We start from the raw sequence: 27,494 nt of genomic DNA, 5'->3' as shown, positions 1-27,494 counted from the left end.
GTGCTGACTAGAGCAAGGTGAAGAAAGAAAGGTAAAGAGTAGTTTTAATCAGAGAGTGAGGGAGAGGGCAGACAAGTGGCTCAGTGGATAGCAAACCAGACTTAGAGAGAGAGGTCTTGGGTTCCAATCTGGTTTCAACACTTCCTAGCTGTTTTTTGACCCTGGGTAAGCCACTTAACCACAATTACCTAATCTTTACTGCTCTACTGCCTGAGAAGTGATATCTAGCTTTGATTATAAGATGAAAGGTAAAGGTTTAAAAAGAATGAATAAGCAGGGTATAAGGGGCAAATTTAGGTTTTTTTGACTGAAAATATTATACTAGAGGTTGCCAGGGATTAATTCAAATCCCAATAAAAATACTCAAGTCAGTTTGGGAATTTTATGGTGGTTTAATTAATATAGAGGGAAGGAATTAAGAAGAAGAAGAAGAGAGAAAGAGGTATAAGATTTCTCTGGCCTAGCCTAAGCCAAGGGAAGTTCAGAGAAGTCAGCCATGAGGCCTCCTCAGAAGATTTAATCTAGCTCAGCTTCTAGTTACAAGACCTCCTCCGAGATGAGGGTCTCCTAGGAGGATAGTGTTTTAGGAGGTAAAGGAAAAAGGAATCAGCCTAAACACTCGCCCAGGTCACTCAGGGAAGATGCCTCACCTAACCCACGTTACAGAGCTTCTCCCAGTTACCTCACCAGCAAGCTGCAACCCGCCAAACTGCCAGGACGCCCAGCATGCTGCCATGAGCCACACCAGCTAGAGTGAGAGCCACGTCTCCGCGAAAAGAGAGAGACCCAAGAAAGGAAATGACGTGAAATATATAGACCGTTTTTTTTACATCACTTCCTGCATCTCACATATACCAACGTTAGCGTAAGCTTGACTTTGGACAGCCCAAGGAGTCTGTCAGTTGTTTCTTATTTGCCACTTGATAGCACATGTCGGTCATAGGTCATCCTCCTCAACACTTAATCCTTAAGTAGGGGTGTAGACATTCCTGGTTGCTAGACTAAGCAGGGCGGAGTAAATCTAAAATTCACAAGGGCAACAAGAAACCATTGGTAGTTTTAGAATTGAAATGTTATGGTAGCTAGGTGGTGAAGTAGATAAAATATCCAATCTGGTTGTCAGGAAGACTCAAGTTCAAATTTGGCCTTAGACATTTACTAGCTATGTGACCTTGGACAAGGCACTTCACCCTGTTTGCCTTAGCTTCTTCCTCTTTAAAATGAGGAGAAAAAAATGGCAAACCACTCCAGTATCTTTGCCTAGAAAATCCCAAATGGGGTTACAAAAGTCAGACATGAGTGGAATGAATGAACGAGAATGCATACAGAAATGAAGGAAGGAAACAAGCATTTATTAAGTACCTTCTATGTGCCAGGCACTGTGCTCAATGCTTTATTAAATATAATCTCACTTGACTTTCATTTAACAACCCTGGGAAGTGGGTAGGCTACAGATATGATATAATTTAAGTAAGGAGAATAAAAAAAAAGCACAATTTTGAGGAGAGAATGAAGCAATAAAAAGGTGTCATTGTTCCAGCATTCCTGGGGTATCTTAATTGTTTTAAGATCCAAAGTTTGTGCTTGTGCATGCACACACAGACATAAAGTTCTACCGAATCTGAGGGGAAAATAATAGTTCATGGCATCATTCAAAATCTACGAGCATCCCAGATAAGAGCCTAGGAGGAATTCATTGAGATATCACAGAAAGGATTATATTATGGGAAATTTCACTGCAAACTCACTAGGGATGACTCTGAAAGTCATTCCTGAAGTGACTGGTGCCAGGGATGAAAGAATATGATGTCATCTCTAGAAATGGGACAACATATAATTTATTTTGGAAGAAACATATAGAGAAAAAAACTACAAGTGTTGGCAAGCCTTTGGAATAAAGCGAGCCAAGAGTAAAGTCCGTTTACATATAATTTAGACACGAACTGGTTGCTAGAGATGATGTAGTTGTATGGTTAAGAAGAACATGTAACTGTCTGAAGTCAGCTGATGGGGTAATGGGCAGAGCTGGAGTTTGGGCTGGAAAATACAAAAGTGAGGTTTACCTGTGGCACGGAGAGGTTAGAGTAAGTCTTCTGTCCAGAACACTGCTCCGGGAATCTCCAGAAGTCAAAACTTCCTTAAAAACTTAACATATAATAACTATAGGTCCTATAAATATACATATACAAACGGGCTAGTTTCTCTGTCTCTCTCTGTCTCTCCCTTATCCTAGTACAGAGAAATGCTTCATTCAAGGCTCAAAAAGTATATGTGAAAGAAAATATATTGCAGTTTTAATAATTTTTGGAATCAATGTTATTGTTTATGTTAGATCCTTGTATGTTCACTGATCAGTCTGTCAACAAAAATGAATAAAATCAATAAACATTTATTAAACACCTCTTGTCTGTATAGAATATCATGTGAGACACTGAGGGGACCGAGAGAGATTTCGGGGAGGATATGTTTCATTTGAGTGGGACTATAATATAGCAAAGTGGAAGTTAAATAGGGAAATAGAGAAAAAAAGGGGGCAGACAATACAAGAATAGTGTGTGGGTGTTCAGCGAGTAAAAAGGAAGCCCAGTTTGCCTGAAGCATTGATTATGTGGAAGGGAATAACACATAGTAAATAATGGCAGCTCACATATGTTGCTAACTTAGTGCTGGGCTCTATGCTGAGAACTTAATAATTATGTCATTTAATTCTCACCAGAACCTTGGGAGGGAGATGCTTTAATGATCTCCATTTTGAAGATGAGAAAACAAAAAAATGGCAGAGGTTACGTGACTTGTCCAGGGTGACCATGCTGGTGTCTGAGGCTGGATTTGGTCTCAAACCCTAGATCCAGTGCTCTATCCACAGAGGCACCTAAGACTTGATACTTTATTCCCACTCAAATGCAAAATCCTCCAGGTTTTGGAGGGTTTTCAGTTCCTTTTTTCCAGGTCTTCTGCTTAATTTCTCATTTGTAATGAGTTGATGCCTGTTCAGCCTCTAGTATGTATCTCTCCATTACTTTTAGAAGGTCCTTAACTTTAGATCTTTGGAAATACTAGTCTATTCCATGACTTATAGTCATACACTATCATCTGAATAATTGGTATTAAAAACACAAATCACTTTTTTTTTTTTACCCCAGGGAGAAGGCTGAAGTAATTTTCCAAAGTCAATATGTCTTCTGGATGCTCAATTCTGGGCCCACCTTCCTGTCTATCTGCATTGGATACGTGCACTAATGGACAGGCATTACAGGCCATCCATTCAGTCTGGACAGCCATGGAAAGAAACTTACAGAGGATGATCATTTATAACTGAGCAGTCTTACTGTGTGGGGAATTCTCTAAGAATCACATGCTACCACCCAAGTCTGAGATAAAAGAAAATCATAAACAGATGTGACTAGCATTCAAACTGGGATTAGGAGGATTATAAAGGTAACAAAGGTCACAAGAAGAATAAAATAAGGTTGTAGGAGTGGTTCTATTTTATCTTTGCTAACACATCACTGATGACAAACAGTAAGAGAGAGGAAATATGAATTTGGAATTCAACAGCATTAAAAACGGGGATGGAGGATGCTGAGTTGTTCTTCGATCTTGCAAGCAGGGGCAGTAGTACTGGTGGGAACTAAAAAAAGGATTAAATATAGAAATATATTTTGCATGACTGCACACATATAACCTGTATCAATCTGCTTGCATTCTCAATGAGGGGAGAGGGGAAGGAGGGAGAGAATTTAGAACTCATTATTTTTTTAAAAAGTTAAAAATTGTTTTTGTATGTATTTGGAAATAGTATTATTTCCAAAATAAAATGTTGAAAAGAGCTCAAATAATTTAAAAATCAGCATTTAGGTCAACTGAAAAAATGTAATTGGGAAATATTTAACAAAATGAATAAAAATACAAACAACACAACAAAAAGATTAAATATAGAGTAGCTGGAATATAGGAAGAAAAGGAGGAAAAAGGACTGGAGGGCAGAGAGGTGGCAAAGTGGATAGAGAGCCAGGTCTAGAGACAGGAGCTTCTGGGTTCAAAAGACACCTCGTAGCTATGGTGTCCCTGGCTCAGTCACTTAATCTCAATTGCTTAGTCCCTGTTGATCTTCTCTCTTAGAACTGATACTTAGTAGTAATTCTTTCTTTCTTTTTTAAAATTTTTTTTAAAATAAACCCTTACCTTCTATCCTAGAATCAATCCTGTGTATTGGCTCCAAGGCAGAAGAGTGGTAAGGGCTAGGCAATGGGGGTTAAGTGACTTGCCCAGGGTCATACAGCCGGGAAGTGTCTGAGGCCAAATTTAAACCTAGGACCTCCCATCTCTAGGCCTGACTCTAGAGCCACCCCGTTGCTCTACTTAGTATTAATTCTAAAAAAGAATGTAAGGGTTTATGAAAAAAAAAAGGAAAGAGAAAGAAGAACATGAAGATGGAAGTAGAATAGGTTAGATATATAGATTTAATATCAAATTAGATATATAGATTTTGGTGGGAAGAGAAGAAGGGGTAGGGAGTGTGATACAAAACTAAACTGGGAAACAGTTGGAAGAAAATGAGACTAGAAGAGATATGACATCAAGATATTAAAAAAAGGGAAAAAATCTTGGTTTAATAGGAGCCAGGAGATGGGTGTTAGAATAGCTTCAAAAGTAGAGAGAGAAAAAGGACTGTATGAAGACATCTTGCAAATGTGCCAGGCTCTGTGCTAAGTACTAGAGGAAGAAAGGCAAAAGCACAGTCCCTTTTCTCAAAGAATTCGTATTTTAATGTAGGAGAAAACATACAAATAATTCTGTAGCCTAGAGTGGTGGCTTACACCTATGGTTCCTTCTACTGGGGCGGCTAAGGTTGGTGGATTTTTTGAGTTTGGGATTTCTGAGCTGCAGAAGGGCTAAAGCCAACTGGGTGTCTGCACTAAGACTAGTACCAATATGGTGAGTCTTCAGGATTGGCAGTGGGTGGAGATGGGCTGCCAAGGGAGGGAGTAAGCCAATATGTGTCAGAAACAGAGCGGGTTAAAGCTTCTGTGACAATCAGCTGTGGGATTAGGAGACTCTACGTGGCTGTAGTACTTCTAACCCACGAGAAATGTTGTTTAGTCATTTTTTCAGTTGTGTCTGACTATTTGTCATCCCCTTTGGGGTTTCTTGGCAAAGGTACTGGAATGGTTTTCCATTCTTATCCAGCTCATTTGACAGATGAGGAAACTGAAGCCAACAGGGTTAAGTGATTTTTCCAGGATCCCACAGATAATAAGTGTCAGAGGCCAGATTTGAACTTATGAAACGGAATCTTCCTGACTCCTAGTCTGGTGCTCTAAGCCATTCTAAAGTCAAAGCAAGGCAACCTCATCTCCTCCAACGATGGAGTACAAGATGTAAGCAGTGTTAACAGAAGGTTTTTTTCAGAAGGATAGGAATGGTGGCAGGACTCCTGTAGAAAATAGGATTTGAGTGGAGTCCTGAAGGAAGCTGGAAAAGCTAAGATTTGGAGATGAGCAGACAGAACGTTATAGGCCTGGAAAACAGCTAGTGTAAATATTCCAAATTAGGAGGTGGAATGTTATGTTTGAGCAATAGCAAGTTGGGTCACTGTGGCTGAATGGTAGAGGTGGGTTAAAATATAAGAGTCCATCTTATGAAATACCAAAAAGAGGATAAGATTCAAAAGATTGGAATTTCTCATGAGAAAAGTTACTGAATGTGATTTAGTTGACCAAACTAAATGGAATCTGAAGTTAATAAACAGAGGATGAAGAGATGTGAATAGCAAGAGGTCTGTGACAACTTATAAGCCCTAGAGCTTATTGGGAGAATTTCAGTAAAACCATTATTCTATTAGTTAAGGTACTGCTGCATTGCTGCTGTATCACAGGGAAAGCCAACGTTAGCTTCTACTGTTGAAGTTTGAGAAAGAATATTAGAAAATTAATTGAAATTCAAAATGTTAATCATTTGGTTAAGTACTAGAGGAAGGAGATATGGGTCATACAGTGGCTCTTTCCACTCTGTACCTGGTTGGCCTGGTCTCAACTACAAGGAACAAGAAGTCCCTCTCAGGTTAAGCTTATCTCCAGTCTCATCACCTTGATGCTAAACTCAACCTCCTCCCCTCCTTGATTGGGCAGACTACCAAATCCTCCCAATGCCTTCCTTTATAGGGGACAGAAAGTAAACCCTGGCTCACGCCACTCTGTCTTTCGTTTTGCCTCTTTTCAACTCCAAGGAACAAGATACTTTTGTGCTAGGTATTTTTGTTGTTCAGTTGTGTCTGACTCTGTGACACTATTTGAGGTTTTCATAGCAGAGATACTGGAGGTTTGACATTTTATTTTCCAGCTCATTTGATAGATGAGGAAACTGAGGTAAATGGGGTTAAGTGATTTGCTCACAGCTAGTAAGCATCTGAGGCCAGAGATAAACTCAGGAAAAAGTCTTACAGACTCTAGGACCAGCACTCTATCCACTGCACCAGTTAGCTGCCCATCTATGCCTTCAAACAAAATTCTGATCAAAATCCCAAACAAGGCAGAAACAAGGACAGATTTCTGGAGCATTCTAGTAAAGGATTCTATATATCCATTGTATACTTTGACTTTATCCTTCTGAGACTGTGGAAAGATTTAGCTAGAACTCCCAAGAAATACCAATTTCAGATTCTTTGCTTTATGTATCCTGGGCCATGTCAACTCTAGCACCTGCTCATTAGGAGAGGTCACCCATGGATAAACACAAAATACTGCTGGATTAATCATGCTATTTGTCCCCTGCTGGGAACTATACTCATAAGACAGAATCTAAATACCAAAATGCTTTGAAATTTTTGGAGCAAGGAATTTATTGGAACCTGATTTTTATTAGAGGCAGTGTGGTAAATTGGGAGGAGAGGCTGCTTTGAAGATCTAGATGGAAAGATGTCAGCCTCCTACTCCTTAAACTCCAGTGGTCCCCCATCACCTCTAGGATAAAATACAAAATCTTTTGTTTGGCATTCAAAGTTCTTCATAACCTAACCAATGTCTTCTCCTCTCTAACACCCACCCACACTTACCCATACCCATTGTGAACTTTAGATTACCCCACCCATCTTAGTCTAACAAAAACAGGAATGCATACACCCCTACTTAAGGATTAAGTATTGAGAAGGATGGTCTATGACAGACATTTGCTAGCAAATGACAAATCAGAAACAACTGACAGACCTCTGGGCTGTCCTAAGTCAAGCTTAAGCTACCATTGGTACATGTGAGGTGCAGGAAAGTGATGTAAAACCATCTATATATTTCATGTCACTTCCTCTCTCCGGCCTCTTTTGGTGGAGAGGTGACTCTGGCGGCAGCTTGCTGACCGTTTTGGCATCTTGGCATGGTGGCAGCTGTTGTCTGGTTTTGGCGGTGAGTTTTCCTTGATACTATACTGGGAGAAGCTGAGTAGCCTAGTTTAGGTGAGGCATCTTTACTGAGCTCTCTCAGAGTTTAGGCTGATTCTTTACCTTCCAAACACAGTCCTCTTAGAAAAGCCTCTGATCTTCTTCAAAGACCTCATGGTGGAGGTCTTTGAACTCCCTCTGGCATAGGCCTATACCCTCTTCTGTCTCTTCTCCTTAATTCCTTCCCTCTATATTAATTAAAATCACCATAAATTTCCAAACTGACTTGGGCATTTTACTTGGGATTTTCTCTGGCGACCAAATTAATTTAGATTAGGTCACAACCCTAAAATTATCCTTACACCATATACCCACTCTCTGTCTCTCCCCCTTTCTCATTTTCCTTATTACAAGAAAGACTTTAAACTTCCACCTGTATACTCTTCAATTTAGGACCACTGACTGGCCTCCTGGCCACTGCAAAAACAAGACATTCCATCTCTTGGCTCCAGACTTTTTCTCTAGTTGTCCTCCAAGACTTCCTTATCTCTGTCTACAAAATTTTCTGATCTCTTTTAAGTCCCAATTAATTTCTATCTTTTCCAACTCCCCATAAGTATAGTGCCTTCCCTCTGTTAACTATTTCCTATTTATAGCTTGTTTGTTCATATTTGTTTGCTTGATGTCTCCTTCATTAGACTGTGATCTTCTTGAGGGCAGGGATTGTCTTTTGCCTCTTTTTGCATCCCCTGTGCTCAGCACAATGTCTGGCACAGAGCAGATGCTTAATAAATGCTTACTGACTGAAAAGTTCTGTCTCTAACACATATTTGCTGCACGACCTTGGGCAATCTCAGTACTCTAGGCAACTCTCTAAGATTGTAACTTGTCAAGAAGTGGCAGGAGTTTCCTCACAAGAGAATTCCCTATACTGATGAAACCTCAGGTCTAGTTCCTAGTTCCGATTTTTAAAAATATAAAAATAGTTGGATAAAATGAACAAGAATTGCAGAGATCCCTCAGTTTATATATTTAACATTCCTCTTGGTGTGTGTGTATATATATATATTTAATATCTGGGTTTAGTCAGAATACCCTCAATTGAATCACAGCGATATTTCAACAACACTTTGATTCCAATGTTCAAGGTTGCACAGATAGTAAGTAGCAGAAGTGGTATTTGCACCCAGGATCTGATCCCTAATCCAAGTTCTTTCCTGCACAACATAACTGTTCTATATGTAAAAAGGGGCTAAGGATATCCACAGAAACTCTACCAATTCAAGGCCAAACAGGTAATCCTTTTCTCCTGTCCTCTCCTCCCCCACAATAACTTTATATAATTATTTATTTTGGGACATAGGGAAACATCCAGTTTGAATGGCGAGAGAAGAAAAATTGTCCTCAGCAGCTGTAAACTTATACTACTCAATAATGAAGGTTACCTGCATGTCTTTCTTGGGTGAAGCAGGCACATCCTGCTGCATCATTTCTAGTGTATTTCTGGCTTTTCCCTTTTCTTCATCATCTGATGGAGCTAAAAAAGGAAGAAATAACAAAACAAGGCACATCAAAAATCAAGAAAAGAGAAACTGATTTTTTTCATTAAACAAAATGAATGAATAAAAGAACAAAGATTCATTATACACTTATTTTTTCAAGTTTAAATCAATGTTGTTATTTAATTAAAATCAAACAATACATTTTAAAATGAGATTGCAACATAGTCAGCAGCACTGCATTTTCTTTTTCTTTTCTTTTTAAAAATTTTTTTATTTATTTAGAATATTTTTCCATAGTTACATGATTCATGTTCTTTCCCTCCTTCTTCTCTCCCCCTTCCTGAAGCTGACAAGCAACTCTACTGATTTATACATGTCTTATTACTCAAATTCTATTTCCATATTATTCATATTTGCAATAGTGATCTTTTAACACCAAAACCCGAAATATATTCCCATTGAACCACATGATTGTTTGATCATATGTTTTTCTTCTGTGTTTCTACTCCCACAGTTCTTTCTCTGGATGCAGATAGTGTTCTTTCTCATAAATCCCTTAGAATTGTCCTGGATCACTGCATTGCTAATAGTAGAAAAGTCTGTTATATTTGATTGTGCTACAGTGTATCCATTTCTGTGCACAACGTTCTCTTGGTTCGTTTTCCTGGTTCTGCTCTTTTCACTTTGCATCAATTCCTGGAGTTTGTTCCAGTTCACATGGAATTCTTCCAGTTCATCATTCCTCTCAGCACAAGAATAGTCACTAACAGATACTGCAATTTTTTCAGTCATTCCCCAATTGACGGACATTGCCCCATTTTCCAAATTTTTGCCACCACAAAGAGTGTGCTATAAATATTGTTGTACAAGTTTTTTCCCCTTATTATCTCTTTGGGGTACAAATCCAACAATGGTATGGCTGGTCATTATACACTTATGAACCAAGACCTGTGCCAAGTGCCAAATGCTAGGAATATAAATGTAAAATTCAAGGAATCTCCTGTCCTCAAGAAGCATACGCTCTCTGTCTCTGTCTCTCTCTCTTTTTTGGCCTAAAATTCCTACTCTGTATAGGTTCTAAGGCAGAAGAGCAGTAGGGGATTCAGTAACTTGCCCAGGATCATACAGCTAGGAAGTATCTGAAACCAAATTTGAACCCAAGACCTCCTGTCTCCAAGTCTGGATCTCTATCCACTGAACAATCTGGCTGCCCTTCTACCCCTTTGAAGCCACCCTTCATATCCGGTTTAGGCTTGTCTTTGTTGTGCAGAGACTGGGTCACACATCTGGTCACATGTTGCTCACTCAGAACCTTTCAGTGGATTCCTACTGGCTCAGTTATTTTCAAAAACTCAAGTTTGAAATTCCAAGCCCTTTGTACCCGGGCATCTCCTTATCCTTCCTAGGTTATATATATATATATATATATATATATATATATATATATATATATATATATATATATATAACACACACACACACACACACACACACACACATTTCCCTTCTTTCTCCATTGTGGTTTCAATATGTTGCAGGTCAGCAGAAGAAATTAAATGGGAGTTTTTAGGAAGTTTTGAGGAAATCATAGACAACATGTAAAGGCCAGCAGATGATGCATAAAAAAACTTAGAAACTATATAGCTTATGATATTTTTAACCCAAATTTTACAATAAGGTATTATAAACACCCCATGAAAGAAAAAGAAAAAAATTCAGCTTCTCTGGTAGGAAGGTAGGGCCAAAAACTTTGACATGGATCTTCCAGATCGGATGGACACCATGTCTTGACCCCCTGCAATGTGGAGGGAATATTTGTATGTATTATATATATATGTGTATGTATATGTGTGTATGTGTATCTATATATAAAATTCCTCTCTATATTCTCTACCCCTGGTCAGAGTTGACTACCTGTCCCTCTAAATACCCTCAACTTTCTTTTCTCCATCTTCTTCTTGCCTTTGCTTCTGCTCCTTTCCTTCTCTCTTTGCTGAATTCTATTCAGCCTCAAAAGCCAAACTCAAATGCTGCTGCCATGTCCTGAGACCGTCACTAATTCTCTACCTGGTTCTCCCTCTCTCCTCTTGCAAACATATATCATACATTTTGTGTAATAGTGATTAATGTATGCGTCAGTCCAACAATCCAACATGGGAAGAACCAAGTGAGTAGAGAATGTCTCTTGTCCATATTATGATAGGCATTTGGATGGCTACTTCATAGAGCCAGTCTCTGAATAGATGCCTACTGGGGACTGAGAATGGATAAAGAACTGGACCCAGAATTGATGGTGTGGAGAATAAGACCATTTATGGGTGCTTTGAGGGATTCTGATCTTCTAAGTGAACACAAAACGGCCATCTTAGTGAAGAGCCGCAATCTTCTAGTAGAGGCAAACAAAACATGGTCAATAATATTGCTAGCAGTTAAAACTGAGTACTGCAATGAAGGTAAAAGGCACAAGTAATTTTTCAGTGGTGGCAAAACACAGATGATAATATCATGGAGACGTGAGTATTGCAATGAAAGTAAAGGAAACGGGCATGGTGGGTATAAGCAGATTGTAACCTCTAACCAAAGAGAAACTTCAAAGAAGAATAGTAGTGAGAGATATCATTGAGAAAATATATAAGAAAAGAATATGGGCGAGTCATATAGAGGTGAATGAGAGATGAGCGGTCTGGCAGGGTTTCCCTTGTACCTCCGAGGTGCATGCACCTCCAGGAATGAATGAAAGAAGGGAAAAAAAGCATTTATTAAGCATTTACTATAGGCCAAGCACTGTGCTTAGATATGGAGATACCAAGACATTTGCTGCCCTGAAATAGTTACCTTCTAAACTAAGTGAGGCAGACCCCTCTGGTCTGATGGGAAGACATGGACAAAAGGCATACAGGATGGGCAGGAAGGGAGCGTTTGTGACCTGCCCAACTGGAGAAAACCTCCCAATCAATAAGATTATAGCTCCATTTGAGTAGTCACCTATTCCTGCTATCATTTCTGAAGAATTCAAGGTTTTGGTTTCCCAAAGGACACTGAAGAAGTGCACAGTAGATAGGAGCAGACAATGTAAAATATTACCAACGAAAAGTTGTAGAGAAGCTCAAAGGAGATAATCAGAAAGAGATGAGAGCAGAAAAAGGAGGCGGACTGGCCATCTAGTGAGGGCGAAGTCCATCCTGAAAGCACCACTCTGGGAAAATACTGCATCCATACAATGTTCAAAGATGGAAGGGAAGGCTCTAGCACAGAGCAGAAGGGCCCTTTGGGGAGGCCAATGGGAGGCTATAGGTAAGAGTCACATTGGATGAGAAGGTATGGATGGCTTGTGATGGGGAATGTGAATATAGAATTAACTCTCCCTTTGTCTATTTTTAGTTAATCAAATCAAGAACTGAAAGTACCCCTACTAGTAGCTAGCTAACTATTAGGTCAGAGAGCTCACAAGTCACTTACTAGTTCACATCCCCAAAGGCCACAAGCACTTCCCCTCTTGGGCAGTGCTAGGAAATTGGGAGACGGCAATTGGTTCCTGTGAAGAGGGGGAGAGACAGGAAATGATGGGGAAAAAAGGGGCTCTAAAAGAAGAGACGAACATGATCTAGCCTGTTTTCTGCCTTGGCTTTTGGAGACTCTTTCCTTGGATTCTACATTGGTGGGTAGAGCTGAAGAGACATGCTTTTCCTTGGAATCATTCTGTGTTGGTGGAACTCTGCTTGAAGACACCACCAGGACTTCCATGTGTAGATCGGGACTTGAGGAAGTCCCTGCTGGGGGCTGAGCCAGACTTCCCCAGAGCAGCACTTAGGGCAATGGGCTAGACAAGGCTCTGTCTCCTTCCTACATTTCCCACTTTTAATATCTCTACCTTGTTGTAAATAAAAGCTGCTAACAGTCATTTTGACTTAGGGACTAATATTTTATAAACAGCCACTTTTATAACTCTCATATGGAGTCACACCAATTTTAAATCTTACAGGAAAGAGTAAGCATGCACATGAGATTCCAGATTCGTCAAAATATATATATGTCCAATCTCCTCTCTACTAGAAAGCTCAATAAGGAGATGGATTGCATTTGGTCTAAATGTAAAAAAATCCCCCTCAGTGCCTAGCATGCTGGACCTAATAGGCACTCAATAATAAATGTTTACTGAATTGAATAATTGGAACCAAAAAATGTTTATTGACTTGAACAATCCATCTAGGCAGACAGGTGGTATATTGGATAGAGCTCTGGACTCACAGTCAAGAAGACCTTGGTTCAGATCCTGCTCAAGAAACATAGTAGTAGCAGTACGCTTCTAGGCAAGTCACTAAAACTTCTCTCTCTGACAGTTTCATCTATAAAATATGGATAATAAAAGTACCCATTTCACAAGGCTGTTGTGAGAATCAAATAAGATATGCTGAAGTGCTTTGTGAGCCTGAGGGTACTTTATACATATTAGCTACTGCTATCACATACATATGGCAGATATTTAGTTATATAAGAGACATTTTAGCTCTGGATCTACAGTATATGAAGAGAAGACTAAGGGCATTCCCAGCTGACTTTCTGAATCCGGTCTGTCATATCCGATTATATTTTACCTTTCTGGTGTTGTATCCTACTTCTGGAAGGGAGTTGTCTATTATCTGGGTAATGGACACTGCACAGATTGAGATACAATGCTGTAGACACAACTGCCCCTTAGGAGGCCAAAAGCTTTGATGACATTCACCATCCCTAAGGAGCAAGAATGTTCAACTTGGCCAAGATATCCAGTTCTGGGAACAACTCCTTCAACACTCTGTTCCAACTCCACGTGTGACTCCCACAAGCATTAATTAAGAAAGAACATAGTTCCCACATTCAAACAGCATGACTACAAGGCTGAACAATGAAAAGGCCTTAGGGCCAAAAGAGCAATACAGATCACACTTCAGTTTATGAATTCTTTTCAGAGAAAAAAATGCAGAACTAGCAAGGTTTTGCCAATGGATGCATGTCTCCCAAGTTTGATTTCATCCCCAATGAACTTTTGTCTCTTCCCATATTCTCTCTCTCTCCCCCCTGCTGACCAGGGACATAAATGAAAATCATCCAGGCCTGCCAATAAAAAGCTTAAAGGAACCACATGCTCAAAGAATCAGTTATTGGGCAAATATACATTTGCTTGAAAATGGAAAAGGTGATCCATAATATTGAGACTCACAACTCACTGGCATCTATGTAATACCACTAGAACACTACTAACTTTACTCAAGAATAGTGAAAAAAACCATGCAGGCAATTGATGATATATGCCTTTCTTTAAGATTTATTCACTAGAATTAAAATTCACATTCTGGTTGATTTATCTTCTCTGTTCTACCTCCATGGAATGCTACTCCTCTTGCTTCTTTACTTAGGGAAATCCTACCTATCCTTCAACAACTGGTTCCCATCACTCCTTTGACTGTAGAGACTTCCCTGAACATTCTAATCTTTAGTGATTTCTCTCATCTTAACATCTTGAACATTATTGAGCCTTACTATTTATTTGGCAATAATCATTTACTGCCTTGGGATTTCTACTATTGTTGTAAGTTATTACTTAAACTCTTGTAATGTAATTCAACTGTTTACATGGTTATACCTTATCTTTCCACCAAAAAGTCTTATATACAATCCTTCCAGCCTCAGTCAATCCAAGAGTTGAAATGTCAGATTATCTCTAAATGAAAACCTTTCCCATCTCTATAATACTCCAACGTCCAATTTCAAAACAGAATAAATTTCGACTCTACCTCTCTGTAACATTCCTTTCAAATTACAAAGAACTATACAGATATCCCTTTCCCATTGTGACATTCCCTATCATGGTTTCTATATATCATGAGTCAGCATAAGAAATTATGTGGGGAAATTTCTGGGGAGTTATGCAAAAGGCGCAGATGACAGAAAAAGTTTACATATAGCTTATGACCAAATTTTTACAATAAGGTACTTAAATACTCCATAAAAGAAAAAGAAAAAAATTCAGACTTCTTTTCTGGTTAAAAGGGAAGGCCCAATTTTTTTTTTTTGTGGTTTTCCAGATCATTAGGGCTCCATGGCTCTAACTCCCACAATTAGGAAGGGATACTTGTACTTAATAAATAAGGGGCATCCTGGAAAAACAAATAGATTCCAAGATTTCTGTTAATATCTACCTGGAACTGAATGGTAAAATTCATTTATTGATTTTCTTTTTAAAAAGTTATTTATTTTATAAGTATTTCCCCAAGGTTATGTGATTCATATTCTCTCCCTCCCCTCTTCCCTTCCTGCTCTCAGAGCTGACAAGCAATTCCACTGGGTTATACATGTATTATCACTCAATATCTATTTCCATGTTATTCATTTTTGTAACATAGTAATCTTTTAAAACCAAACCACCCAAATTCTATTCCCATATAAGTAAGTGATAAACCATGTTTTTCTTCTGCATTTCTATTATGACAGTTCTTTCTCTAGATGTGGATAGCATTCTTTCTCATAAGTTCCATGGGATAGTCCTGGATCATTGAATTGCTACTAGTAGCAAAGTTATTACCTTTGATCATCCCATAATATCTCAATTGCTGTGTACAATGCTCTCTTGGTTCTGCTCATTTCACTATGCATCATGTAGGTCTTTCCAGTTTCCAAAGAAATCCTCCAGTTCATCATTCTTTATAGCACAATAATATTCCATTACCATCAGATACCACAATTTGTTCAGCCATTCCCCAATCAACGGACACCCCCTCATTTTCCATTTTTTTTTGCCACCACAAAAAGTGCGGCTGTGAATATTTTTGTACAAACTTTTAAAAATCTCTTTGGGGTACAAACTTAGCAGTGGTATTGTTGGATCAAAGGACATGTATTCCTTTAAAGCCCTTTGGGCCATGTATTACATTTCTAATAGTACCTATCAGGCATTAGAACAAAAAGCAACTTGTGAAAAAATGTAGAACAACAGATATGTCTATTAATTTATTTTCTACATTAGAGGCCTAATGGTATAATAATTATAATGTGCTTAGGATAGTGCCTGGCACAGAATAAGTACTATATAAATGGTATTATTACTATTATTATTATCATTACAAGTATTCTTAAGGTTCTTTACTATGTACTTTCTATACTTCTACCATTTTTTCACATAAACAATTTAAACGACCTAATGAGAATGTTCATATCATTTGAAATTTTTTTCTTGTATCTGGCTTCTGCCCTTTATAAATTTTATGTTTTTATTTTTATTATATATTTAGTATCCACAACTACCACCAAAAAACGTTTAACTAAACAAATGTGTAAAAAAGATTACGTACAAAATGAAACTCTAAATTGTTTATAATTTGTTTAAATATGTAAATTATACATGTATTCTAATATAAACATCTGCTTTTGAGTTCCCCATGGATTTGTTTTACTTGGATCTTTTTTTTCCTCGTGGTTTTCTGGCTGTTATTTTTATTCTAAAATGTAATCATGTTATGCATTCTTTTTATTCTCTTTTTCATAAATTTTTCTTATTTTCTTCATTTCCAATATTTGTCATTTTTAAAAACCCCTCATTTTCCATCTTAGAATCAATACTGTGAATTGGTTCCAAGGCAGAAGAATAGCAAGGGCTAGGATAATGGGGGTTAAATGACTCTCTCTGGGTCACACAGCTAAGAAATGTCTAAGGCCAGATTTGAACCTACGACGTCCTGTCTGTAGATCCGGCTCTCAATCCACTGAGCCACCCAGCTGCCCTGATATTTGTCATTTCTAATAACATAATATAATCTATTATATTCAAATATTACATAATCTATTCAGTTATTTCTTCCATTCATTGCATTTATGTTATTTTTATTTTAACAAACAGGGCTTCTGTGAATATTTTCATATATACACAGCTTTTTACTCTCTCAGTTATGCTCTCCAGGCCTAACCCTAGAAACAGGATCTCTAGGTCAATGAGTTATGAACAGTTTTACACAGCTCTGAATGTATATTTTCATTTTGTTTTTATAAAAAAATGTACAGTTGCTCTAGAAATGTAATATTAGTCCTGTTCCTACATGTTCCCATTAGCATTTAATTTGATGAAGTTATTCTTTCTGGTTCTCAGTTAACATATGGATGGTATTTGCTAGACTGGTCCTCAGGCAGCAGACACAATCTGCTGCTGGAACCATATTCTTTTCAGATCAAGTCTTTTCAGCTTGGCCATACCCAGTGGAACTTTTATTCCAATGCCACAACCCCTCAGGGGTGCAGGATTATCTCCATAATACGATAAATGTGAAAGTAATGCTTCTACAGAATATTTATGTTCTCTAAGCCATTGTTCCATCAAAAACTGTGTTTATGCTCAGGCTGAGATCTATTGCCAACCTCATGCAGGTGTGTGTGGGCTCTCCAGATATCTATCTTAAAAACTATATGTTTAAATGAAATGTTTTAGGGACCATGTGCCTAAGGGGAGATAAGTCTGTAAAAGAAGACTTGATAAATTTATATAGGTGACCCTGGGAATATTTAAGTAAATTTTCACAAGGAGTTCTAGATCTGTTTTAGGAAAATCTGGCATAAAATACGAATTATGTTTCAGATGCTTTAAATATTCTTTTTATTTGTAAAACTGTTTATTCACTTGCTAGAGAAATGGTTCACAAACTTTGTTATGAAAAAAAAAAAGGACAATCATTTCATGTAAAAGAATCAGAACTCGTTCCAAGAGGAGATCTGAAAGATAACTTCTTATAAGGACAAGAAAGAGATCTTACAATCCATAGTAGACTTAACCTTAGTGTTAAAAAAATAACAACAATGGAAGGGATCCATTTGGAGGCATCCTCTGGCTATGGCATCAAATGGGTAAATTTTAGCTCCTAAGTTCCTAAGGAGTCAGGTCCTATTCTCTGAAAGGGAACCTCTGCACAAAGACCTTTATGTGCTAGAGTTTAATAGAGCTGGGATAGCCATATCTTTGTAGGCTTAGGGATGTTAACTTTGTAAATGGAACCTCCATTATCTATCCTATATATCTGCTGATACACTATGTTTGTCCTTTCTTTGCTTGGGTTTGAATACTGGCTTTGCCATTCAGTATCTATGTTATCTGGGGAAGTCTTTTATTCTATCTAGGATTTGATTTACTCATGTGTAAAATAAAGAAATTGTACCACACAACTCTGAATGTCTCTTCCAGCTCTAAAACTATGCTGCTCTGGTGGAATGACTATTCTGGAATAGCCCTCAAAGGGAAGTGTAACAGTTGAGTGATTTCAATAGAAGTTTTGAAATCAGGTCAACCTACTCGTGAAAATTGTTTAAAAAAGGTTTTTAATTATTATTAACATTCATTAAAAATTTTTGGGTAACAAATTCTCTCCCTCTCTCCAGCCCCACCTCCAGTCACTGAGAAAGCAAGCAATATGATATTAATTATACATGTGAAGTCATGCCAAACAAATTTCCATATTAGATATGTTGCCAAAAAAGGCAAGAAAAATAAAGTGAAAAAAGTATGTTTCACTCTGTACTCAAGAGTTCATCAGTTCTCTTTCTGGAGATGCATAGTATCAAGTCATGGAAATGGTTAGAAAATTTGCAAATGGTTGTTATTATAATTGTTATGTTTATTGAATGGACATTGCTTTAAATGTTGGAAAGCAGTAAAACATTCTTTGTTTTTGAGTGGGGGAAAAATATGCTCTTCTTGAAGTTCTCTTTTGGGCTGATGTTCTTTGAGAAAAGAATAGAATCCATTGATCTTGTTAATCAAATATTGAGTTTTCATCCTTTGATCATAAATCATGGAAATGACTAAGTGGTTTAAAAAAAAAACAGAATAATGTATGTCCCCAAAAGATGTTGGGATATTAACTACCTCAAGTGGTTAATTCCTTAAGAAATATTCTTAGAGAACTCTGTATATCTGGATTTTAGCCTGCTGGGTTCCTTCTTCTGGAAAAAAATATTGGATTTGGAGTCGCAGAGATATGGGTTCAAATCCCACTTAAGACATTTATTAAGTCTGTGATCTCAAGCAAGTCAGTTAGTCCCCTCAAGCCTCAGTTTCCTTATCTCTAAAACACCTATAGGACCCACCTCAGAGAACTGTTGTAAAGAGCAAATGTAAGTCAAGGTACATATAAATATTATATAAATGTCTGCCATGATGATGATGGAGACAGTGGTAAATCAGAGCAGGACTAGGGAGAAGAGAGCATCAAAGGAGTGTAGATTTAGAGGAAGAAAGAACCTTGGATCCATAGACAGAAGGACGTGGCAAATTCACAAAGTTAATGAGTCTGAAGAGGGATTTGAACCCAGACTGAGGATTCATAGTCAGAGTTGGGGACCAATATGCACAGAGTTAACTAGATTAGAATTAGCAGAGCAGGATTAAGAAGCTGAGTACCACAAAGAGTTCTCAGGCAGGACCAGATAGGATGATTCATAATAGAATCACAAGGATCTCTAGCTCACTGCTTCCTTCTAAAGTAAATAATTCCCAAACACTAGGGAAAACAAGGAGAAGCAGGAGGGCAGGTACTAAAAGGCACATTAAGAAGAACACGATGCAAGGCAGAGTTAAGAAAGAGTTTAAGGTATCCAAGGACTAACACCATTGACACCATCCTTATCAAAAAGTGACAGATTTTAGGTCTGTTGTCTGAGGGTCAGCCAAGCTGAGCTGGACACTTTAATGACGTTTTGGGTCATGATAACTCTTCAAGGACATCTACTAAGTCAGAAAAGTGGGGTAGCAAACTGCTAGGAGGAAGAAATGGTCATCTCTGGCATCATTGATCCTTCAACTAGTCAAGGGTCTAGTGTAGATAATCTTCAAGGAACAGATGGCAACTCATCCATATCCTCTTTCAGACTGGGCAATTCTTATCCACAGCTTCCTATAAATCTTCCTAGGGAGTCCTCTTTTATATTTTTATTTGAATACCCCTTACCTTCTGACTTAGAATTAATTCTGTGTATTAGGTTCCAAGGCAGAAGAATGGTAAGGGCTAGGCAATGGGGATTAAATCACCTGCCCAGGGGCACACAGCTAGGGAATGTCTGAGGCCAAATTTGAACCCAGGACCTCCTGACACTAGGTTTGGCTCTCCATCCATTGAGCCACATTAGAAAATAATTCCCATTAATAACCACCACAACACACGCACACATATATATAAAACATTATTTATAAATATAATATATAAAACTTACCATGTACCAGGCATTGCATTAAAATGCTTTATAATTGTTATCTTATTTTAAACTCATAATGACTCTGGGAAGTAGGGGTTATTTTATCCCTACTTTATAGTTGAGGAAGTGTCTAAAGCCACATTTGAATTTGGGTCTTTCTAACTCTAGACCCAGGGAGCTCTATTCACTGTCTGCCTCTAACCTTATAAAGAACAAATGACAGACTCAGGGAGCCTTTCTGAACCTTTCAGGCTTCTCTGTGAATGTAGAGATGTCTCCTGCTCTAGTGTATTGTGGAAGTTTGCTTGTTATCTTTTTATTCCTCCATTAAGAATCCCCTAAAATCCCACATAAATGATTCTCATAAAACAGAGATGGAAAAGGAGGTTTATGATTTAGTAGTCAATGAGACGTTCACAATGGCCCCTTTTTGGGTAGTAATAACATCCAGGATTTTTCTTCCTCCCAAGTATTCAGTCGCTTCCCCCTCTTCCTTCTTAAGACCTGACCCCTCATGCTCTCTGTTGAATTGCCCCCACCATGGACATCCTCCATGTATACTTGTTCTGGTCTACTTGCTCTGCTTCTCTTTATTTTCTTTAGTTCTACTTTATGCTTCTTCATATGGGACACTGGGGACTGGTGCTAGAATCCAAATATGGTGGTTCTGCTGTCACTGAGAGACAAAACAGATTGTTATGGGAATCTTGAGAGCTCTTCTCCCTTTTGGCCTGTTCGTTCTCCTGCTAGTTTCACAAAATAACTGTTCTTTGGAAAATCTGGTTTACCTGAGTCTCTTAACAAGCTTTAAATAATTATTTTCCCAATGGAGATTTTGAGCCCTAGACTTCATTCCCCAGAAGTCCTTGGTATTTCCCAGAATTCCCTATAATCTCTCCTGAGTCTCCACATTGGTGAGATCACAATTGGTATTTAACTGGCAGCAACGCCTCTCACGCTCTCTTCCTTCCTTTGCAATGATGTAGCAAGTATAGCGGCAAGCTAAGTGCGAGGATTTAAAATGGCTAATCAGCCATGGGCATGTGGTTTTTTCTATTTTGTATCTTCTTTATTCCTTGATTTTTAATGATCCTTAATAAACCTCATAAAATATAATATTTTTATTATTAGAGATATAATTTAATTTTCACAATATTATTTATTAACTATAAAAATCATGTAATTCTATAAAGAGTTATGTTCAAATCCAGTCTTAGACACTCGTAAGCACAGTGTCTGGCACAGCACTATATACATGTGAATTATTATTATAGGCTTTACTTCATAAGCTGTCTCCCATGGTACATCACAATCATACAAAATTCCTTGTAAGATCTAACAACAGAGATGATTTTGTTTAGTGACTTTCTGATTGTAAATACCAAATGCAGACTAGAACAGGAAAATGCACATTTACCAAAGTTCTCTATCATTAGAGCTATCTGACACTGAATCCAAATACTCCAGATGTTCATTTGTGAATGATATGGTGGGGATTGCATCAAATCTTAGAAGGCGGCAGGTTTTTCTAAGTGAGATTCATAACCACGTAAAAGAGTTCCACTCATCCACGTGCACTGAAATGTTAAAAGGGAGAAGACTATCTGTTGTTGAAAATATGACACACAGTTGAAAGGATACCTTTTAGAATTGGACAGACACTTTGGATTAATAAGCTAAGTGCCAAATTACTTTGGTGGAGGAATAATTAAGGCTTTCTCAATAAGGTCTAGGGTAACTCCAGGTATTCACATGGTAAAAACAAAGTGGATGAACTGGCCCAGATTATGATGTGATGCTGGACAGCTCATCTGAATATGTATGTGGGTATGCTATTTTGGTGTGTGCTTATTTTGGATAGGTAATGCAGTTGGAGAATGAGGTAGGTCAGAGTAGATTCTGGAAACTGTAGTTTTTTGAATGATTCTAAGCTGTTACTGCAACAAAAAGTCATCTTTTAAATGACAATATTTTCTTAATGGTGCAGTAGCTGCAGATCCTAAAGCACTACAATTAAAGAAAAGTAAAAATAACAAATTTAATGACTTGTGTATGGGAAATGGTACAAAAGAAATCAAGATAGTAAAGGGACTAAACATTTATAATTAATTAATTGATGGTGATGGGGGAGTGCAGACACACATAGACAAAGACACATTCATTCATTTCCCTTTGCATTATCTTAGTTTAGGATCTTAACACTTCTTTTAGGACTATATTATAAACTCTTGGTCTACTTACCTCTGGTCTCTAGACTCTGAGCTACTGGACATTTACATAGTCCTTCAAGGTTTACAGGCATAATTTATGTAAAAAAGGTTTTACATGCATTATTTCATTTGATGTTCATCACATCCTATGAGGAAGGCACTACAGTTATTATTACATACCAGTTTCACAGGTGAGGAAAAAGGCTTAGAGAATTTTGAGATTTACTTTTGGTCACACATAGTACAAGTCGGAGGTGGGATCTGAACCCTTGTCATCTCCTGACAACAAACCAAGCAATCTTTCCTCTACACGGTGCTGCCTTTTGAAACCACAGCTGTCAAAATAATCTTTCTTATATATAGGTCTGGCCATGTCACATAGCTGGTTAAAAAAACCTTCAGTGACTTCCTACTGCCTATAGGATAAAATATGAGCTTTCTCACTTGGCTTGGCCATAGTTTAGCCCCATAATTCAGCCCCAACCTAGTCCTATTTCATATTACTTTGAGACTCTTTTGGAGACAAATTAGGCTGCTATCTGTTTTTCGGTTACATTCAGTATGAGCACATTCAAGATTCCTTTTCCTGGAACACATGCACTCCTCATCTATGCCTGCTAAAATCTACCTTCCTTCAAGTTCCAGCTCAAATACCAGGTCCTTTGTGAACCCCTCCCTCCTTCATTGGCCATTCAGCGGGTCTTCCCTTCCTCCAACATTCTTAAGAGTATTTTGCTTCCTTAAGAGTACTTTCCTTTGCTTCCATTATGTTTTCCCTTTTATCATATTTATTTATGCAGTGGCCATGCTTCTACCTTTCAGAGCTTTAGCCAGTGACTGGCACATTGTTATTCAATCCTTCAGTTGTGTCTGAGTCTCTGTGACCCCCTCGGACCTTATCACGCCAATTCTTTCCACGGGGTTTTCTTGGCAAAGATACTATGGAGAGGTTTGCCATTTCTTTCTCCAGGCTGGCACCTAGTAAGTGTCTAATAAAAGTGTGCTGGATAGAGGAAGGAATGATATCTTCAAAAGGAAATGATTTCCTGTTTTTGTGGCATCCTTTTAAAATATTATAACAATGGAGGTGAGTGCCTACATGGGGTTGGTCATATGGTAGTACACAGCTCAAATAACACATTGATATGTCTATGTACCCCTTCTTTTCCAGACAGAGACACAGATTCAGATCCTGGAAGTTTCACTGTTTCCAGACCTGACTTGTTACAGTTATCAAAATGGGGCTGTCCAGCTAGATCTATGAAACAGAATACGTTTTATAGGAGCTGAGAAATGGCTGTTTCCCCATTCCAGCCTTAAAAGGGAGAACAAGCCGTAAGTCTCACGGGTAGATATTAAGACTATGTCGAAAGTTTATTTACTTAAAGAAATGTGACATGTAGCTAGTTAAGTGTTCAGTTTATGAGAGATAATGGCCTGATGTGTGAAAATAAGAGGGTAGGAAGGATGTATATACAGAGTCATTTCAGCAGGTTTCCACTTGTGATTAATGAAAAAAAGGAAACAGCAATAAACACAGAGTTAAAAAAAAGTGGCCGGGGGTGGTAATCCAAACTCAGAACTGAAGGTGAAAAAAACTGCAAAAGCTTTGAGGAAAAGGCTACAAAGAAATAACTTCCATTCCCATAAGCCATTTCTTTAGTAAAATAAAGATGCTATTAAAGAAAGTCATTTCTTAGTAAAACAGAGACATTATTAAATAAAGACAACATTAGGCTGTCGAGGAAGAATGAAAACATGGAAAATTCAGTGAAATATAACAATCTGTGAGGATTGAATTTCTCTAAATAGGATGGAGAAGATCCCTATAGTCCCTGGTAAAGATATTACAGACTCTAGGGAGAATCTTTTGCTTTTAGGGAATGCTTAGAAACAGGTAATAGACAAAGACATAGGCTTTACTTTCCCCATGACTGTTCCATGTTGGGACCTAACTAGATATATTACTTTGAACATAATTAAACATTTACTGAAGTCCATTTATGTGGTTATTACTCATAGTGCAGGATTCTATGCATTTTCCCTGGTGGCGGCTACTATGCTCTGTCTTGAAAAAATGTTTCAATGTGCATAAAAAGACTAATGTTATTATAAAAATGATTTATTCCTTGTCTTGGCCCACTTTCATATTCTTTTTCTAAATAGGAGAAGAAAAAGTAATAAAATACTTACTCTAAAGAGATATATAAAACACACATAGATAATATTAAAACAGAAAAATTATGCAGATTTAAAGGTCTTTTTCCTATGGGTAAAGAAATACTAGTGAGAAACACAGGCCTACCATTGTAAAGAATAGTTTAAATGAGATAATTATGTTAAGTGCTTTTCCAACTTTAAGGTGCTATACAAATTTTACCTCTTGTTCTTATTGCTCAACTTAACTTCAACCAATCGAAGAAATAGTAGAAATGAATCAAATTTGAATTGTGGCGTGAAACATACTGCTGGTAATAGTAGCACCTGTCTAATGGTCAAGAGCAGAAGAGGAGGACATGCATGTACAAAACTGGCCTCCCTCAGCTTCTGGGTCTTTGTTCCGGCCCACATTGTCAGAACAGTGAGGAGAAGAAAAGGAGAGAGGTTTTATTGGTGTCATGACTACATGAAGTTCCCTGCAGAAAGGCAGAAACTCAAGCTAACTTGGTTTGTCCTGAGCTCTCTTCTATCTTAAGACTCTCCAAATGGGAGATCAGAAATGACATCTCCAAACCTTCCTCAGTAGACATCTACATTAGTTGTGGCTCTGATGGAGGGAGTGGGGCAGGCAAGATTCAAAATCTGCCTGATGTCATGTTTTTTAAAATAGGAAATGTACATTGCCATGCTGCATTTCTACAGGGGTTTTCCATTTTCATAGCAATTTCATAGAAAATAGAAATTTTTATGCCATAGAAACAAAAGGGGGTGGGAATTTGTTAATTCATCATAATTCTGTATACATCCTGGGATCTAGAAAAATGGTCAACATTACTGGCTGGAACCTCCTACAGAGATAACAAACTTCAACTGAGAAGGTTCACCTGAATTTATCCATTTTATTAACTCCATTCATTAAATTCATTTATTAATTATATTAATAAATATTTATATTTATTAATAGCAAACACGAACACAATTCTTTATAGTTTGACAAATTTAAAAAGAATCCCTGAAATCAACACGTTTTGTGCTATATATTTTGTCTCATGTAGGACCTATTTGAAGAGCTGTCTTTTGGCTTAATGGTTTTTTTAAATGGATGCATTATGTTTTGACACAGACACTTGTAGATACTCTCTCCTGATGCCCCTCCCCCAAAGGCTATTAATTGACAGTACAAATCACTTTCTACTTTTGTAGTTTTTTATTTCATGTATTGATTAACTCTATAGCAAGGAATGATGTATGTTTTAATAGTATGTAGTTGTTATTGTGTTATTGTTATTATTTTGTTACTATTACTGATACAAAAGTAGCCCAATCTGAATCTTCCCTATAATCTTTATTTTAAATCATATACAGCAAAAGAGAAGACCAAATAGGCAAAGATCTTACTTTTTTTGTTTTTGGTAAATTTAATGTAAGTCAAGTTGGCATTTGTACTTACAATGAGAGTCTAGAAGCCACCTACTTTATCAATTAGGAGACCAGTACTGGAAAAAATAATCTGATTTAGAGCGACAGACTAACAGACATTTGGATCTCAGCAATATTCTCAAATTAATACTAGTAGGATACAACATCCTATGAGACTGAGTTAATGAGGAGGCAGATTGGATTCAGTTGAACCCTAAATACAATTAGTCTGTTACTAATTTCAGTATTCATTTCTTTAAAAAAGGAACAACCAGACAATGTCTTAGGAGAGAGTATTCCAGTTAAATTTTGACCCCTCTCTACTCATACTCCGCAAGATCACATTGACCTTGCTATTCCATTAACAAGACACTGCATTCCCAAATGTGGGCATGGTCCCTAGGATGCTCTCTTTTTTCTTTTCTACCTCCTGGCTTCCTTCAAGCCCCAGGTAAAACCCCACCTGCTTAAAGGAAGTCTTTCCTTCTGGCCTCCTTAATTCTAGTACCTTCTCTCTGTTAGTTATATTCAATGTATCCTTGTATTTCACTTTTACATAGTTCTTTCTTTGTATGTTGTCTCCCCCTCTAGATTGAGTTTCTTGAGAGTAGGGACTGTTCTTTAAAATTTTGTTTTGTTTTGCCTTTTTTGGGGGGTATATCTAGCACTTAGCATAATGTCTAACCTTCGTAGGTGGTTAATAAATGTTTGTTAACCTACTGAAAAATATGACTGTAGATACAGCTGGCTATTCCTTTTCAGAACAATGATGTATTTCTGGCACCTAGCTGAAAATTTGTTTCCTGTATAAAGTCCAAGTCACAGAGATCACACAGAGACTGTGTGATCAGGATGAGGAGATCAGGGTAAGCACACATTGACAAAACCTTGGATTTTTAAAAGAATTCAAGTTTGATTTAAAAGGGAAAATAAAGAACTCGTTAAAGGTGAGCTCACTAAAAGCACTGAGGTTGGAAATTAATACATCTCCTCATACTACTAGGGTAACACGGAACTATTATTGCTATGTTTAAAAAAAAAAAGGAATTCTCACAACATGCCATGCACCATTTACATGGCATGCTTCCTGTCCTAAATGAATTTCTATCTCAAGGTAGCATTTCACATGTCACATAGGTAGGACAAGAATAATACAAAAATAGGGAGAGAGACTGGATCTGTAATTAACTGGTATTGGGAATCATTAGTGTCATAAATGCTTAGGAGAAGAAACTCCCTCTACTAATGCAGGTTGGAACCTTCCCAGAAACTTGGAGTCGTATAGAGTGAAACACAGATAAGTTAGACACTTAGGTGACACAATGGCTAGAGTGCCAGGCTTGGAGTCAGGAAGACTCATCTTTGTGAGTTCAAATTCAGCCACAGATATTTATTAGCTGTGAGACCCTGGGCAAGTCTCTTAACCCTGTTTGTTTCTGTTTTCTCATTTGTAAAATAAATTGGAGAAGGAAATGGCAAACTACTTCAGTATCTCTGCCCAAAAAAATCTCAAATGGGGTCAAGAAAAGTCATACATGATTGAAAAATGACTTAACAGGTAGGTAAATTAAAGTTAGCTTGCTCCAAGTCATTGAGTCAGTATTTATCTCTCAGGGGCTGACC

At 37.7% G+C, this 27,494-nt stretch overlaps 1 protein-coding gene across 1 annotated transcript in view; it reads right to left on the bottom strand.

The window, feature by feature from the left end:
• CMSS1 (cms1 ribosomal small subunit homolog) overlaps positions 1-27,494 on the bottom strand; it is a 430,657-nt gene that overhangs the window by 32,104 nt on the left and 371,059 nt on the right. The window contains exon 2 of the mRNA XM_007493586.3: positions 8,818-8,909. Within this exon, the coding sequence (XP_007493648.2) occupies positions 8,818-8,909 (92 nt within the window). The remainder of the gene's footprint in view (positions 1-8,817; positions 8,910-27,494) is intronic.

The sequence above is a fragment of the Monodelphis domestica genome, chromosome 4 (assembly GCF_027887165.1).
Source record: "Monodelphis domestica isolate mMonDom1 chromosome 4, mMonDom1.pri, whole genome shotgun sequence".
Taxonomy (NCBI): domain Eukaryota; kingdom Metazoa; phylum Chordata; class Mammalia; order Didelphimorphia; family Didelphidae; genus Monodelphis; species Monodelphis domestica.
The sequence above is the reverse complement of the archived record's forward strand: the minus strand, read 5'-3'. Positions and strand labels throughout refer to the sequence as shown.